The sequence below is a fragment of the Labeo rohita genome, chromosome 15, assembly GCF_022985175.1.
Source record: "Labeo rohita strain BAU-BD-2019 chromosome 15, IGBB_LRoh.1.0, whole genome shotgun sequence".
Lineage (NCBI taxonomy): Eukaryota > Metazoa > Chordata > Actinopteri > Cypriniformes > Cyprinidae > Labeo > Labeo rohita.
In genome coordinates this window covers 9,071,349-9,073,559 of record NC_066883.1, presented here as the reverse complement: position 1 = coordinate 9,073,559, position 2,211 = coordinate 9,071,349, and the positions used below count along the sequence as shown (strand labels likewise).

Genomic DNA, 2,211 nt, shown 5'->3' with positions numbered 1-2,211 from the left:
GAATGAGACAAATAAAATGTCAAAATAAGTGTGCATTAAGGCTACAGTCGCAATTAAAGCTTTTTAATTCACCCACAAATCAGCAACAACAACAACAACAATAAAATAATAATAATAGTAATAATAATAATAAATACATATCACATGAATAAAATATGTAATATGTAGCATGTTAATTAGCCGACTCACCATTAAAACAGTTGATGGTGGCTGTTCTCTGAGTAAAATCACCTGAGAACTTTATCTTTCCACTCTTGAAAATGCTTGTGTTAAGGCAAATAATTGATATACTTGTTACACATCAATGCCAAAATTAGATTTTAAGCTAAGCAAGGTCAGTTTTTTTTTCTATCTGTCTTTCTTTCTTTTTTTTTCCTCCCCTCCCACTGCAGGGTTTATGCCACAGCAGGCCGCCTGAGACGTGTTAGATACTATAAAAGCCTATGTGTGCTGGTGACACAACACAAACAGGACTCATTAGCTGCAATTTTCATGAAGATGCCATGATGGTCATTTCAGAGTGTATATCAGAGGGTATTTCTTACCATGTTTGTAATGTTTGTAAAGTGTAAAGTTTCTGAGACAGCTGAATTATTACTGTGCTAGCCATTCATTTAATTATTAAATCAAAGGTGATAAACATTGTTTATTTTTTAGTGTAAAAATTATATGAATTATAATGTTTTCTCTCTTCCTCAGGTCAATGAAAGTATCGTTTGTGTAAGGAAAATGGGAAATGAAACATATTTTTACTTCATGTTGTTTGAAAATCTTGGGTGTATAAAATATGTTTTTTTCAGTTTAGGGTTCATATTTTACTGTGTTGTCATATACTTTAATGTCCTTATTATTCTCGCTGTATTTCTGGAAAGGACATTGCACCAACCCATGTACATTTTGATTTCCTGTTTGTCCATCAACTCGGTATATGGTACAGCTGGCTTTTTCCCAAGGTTACTGACAGACCTGCTGTACGATACACATAGAATCTCTTATGAAGCTTGCCTCATACAGAGTTTTGTCATTTACTCATACGCAGCTCATGAGCTTACAATATTAATGTTAATGGCATTTGATAGGCTTGTGGCAATTAGTAAACCTTTGCATTACAATCACATAATTACTACACGTTTTCTAACTCTTTTAATAGTTATAGCATGGCTTTATCCAATGATTTTTGTTGGTTTTAGTGGTCTTTTGACTGCCAGGCTGAAAATGTGCGGTAACAAATTGTTTAAGGTATACTGCCACAACTATGAAATTGTCAAACTATCTTGTGTCTACCATAATATTAATAATATTTATGGCCTGATTGTAACAATTACAACAATTTTTATCCCTTTGAGTTTTATATTATTTTCTTATGTCAAAATTCTTAGAATTTGTCAAAGAAGCTCACAAGAGTTTAGGAGCAAAGCATATCAAACTTGTATTCCACACATAGCGATCCTTTTCAATTTCTCTGTTGCTCTTTTTTGCGAGCTCACTTTGAGTCGGTTTGTGGATGGGGAAATTCCTATAGGGTTGGCTGTTATCCTTTCACTGGAATTTATTGTCATACCACCCTTTGTTAATCCTATTGTATATGGTCTAAATTTTCCTGGTATCCGCAAAAAAATTAGACATCTTATAAAAGTCTGCAAATAGTCTGCTTTGTTTTAATACTGTTACACAGACAACAAATTTTGAAGATATTTGAAGATAATTGTTCAATTAAGCAGTCACTCATCTTTTAAAAACAAGGCAATTTACTTAATATGATTGTTGTTTTTGTTGTTTCTCATTGCTTTCGTTTCAATAATTAGCATCTTTTATTCAGTCATTCTCATTTTGGTAACACTTTACTTAAAGTCTTGTAATGTATGATCTACTTCTACTCTTTCTAATGGTAGGATACAACAGGGCTAAAGGCACGCCCTAAGAAAAAAAAAAATGCTTTTCACTGCTCCCTAAGTGTATGATTGCAGAAAAATATATACATTTGTATTGATCATTTATTGAGCAACAGATTTTGTGTGAAAATAAATTATACAAGTCATTCATTTTGTTTAAAAATCTTATGAATGTCTGAGGTGGCAAGGTGGGCCTTTTACCTTACACACGAGGTAAGAGGCTCACCAGCATGGGGTAAAAGGCAGACAATATTGATACAAATACTTAAAAATAATGTTAAAATAATGTTTTGTTTGTTTGCTTGTTTGTTTAATAATG

General features: G+C 32.4%; 1 protein-coding gene across 1 annotated transcript; it reads left to right on the top strand.

The window, feature by feature from the left end:
* The first annotated feature begins 486 nt into the window (after positions 1-486).
* LOC127176758 (olfactory receptor 51I2) lies at positions 487-1,647 on the top strand. The gene is made up of 2 exons (XM_051128537.1): positions 487-534; positions 700-1,647. Exon 2 carries the CDS (start codon positions 730-732, stop codon positions 1,645-1,647), a length of 918 nt encoding a protein of 305 aa, XP_050984494.1. The 5' UTR covers positions 487-534; positions 700-729.
* Positions 1,648-2,211: the final 564 nt, after the last annotated feature.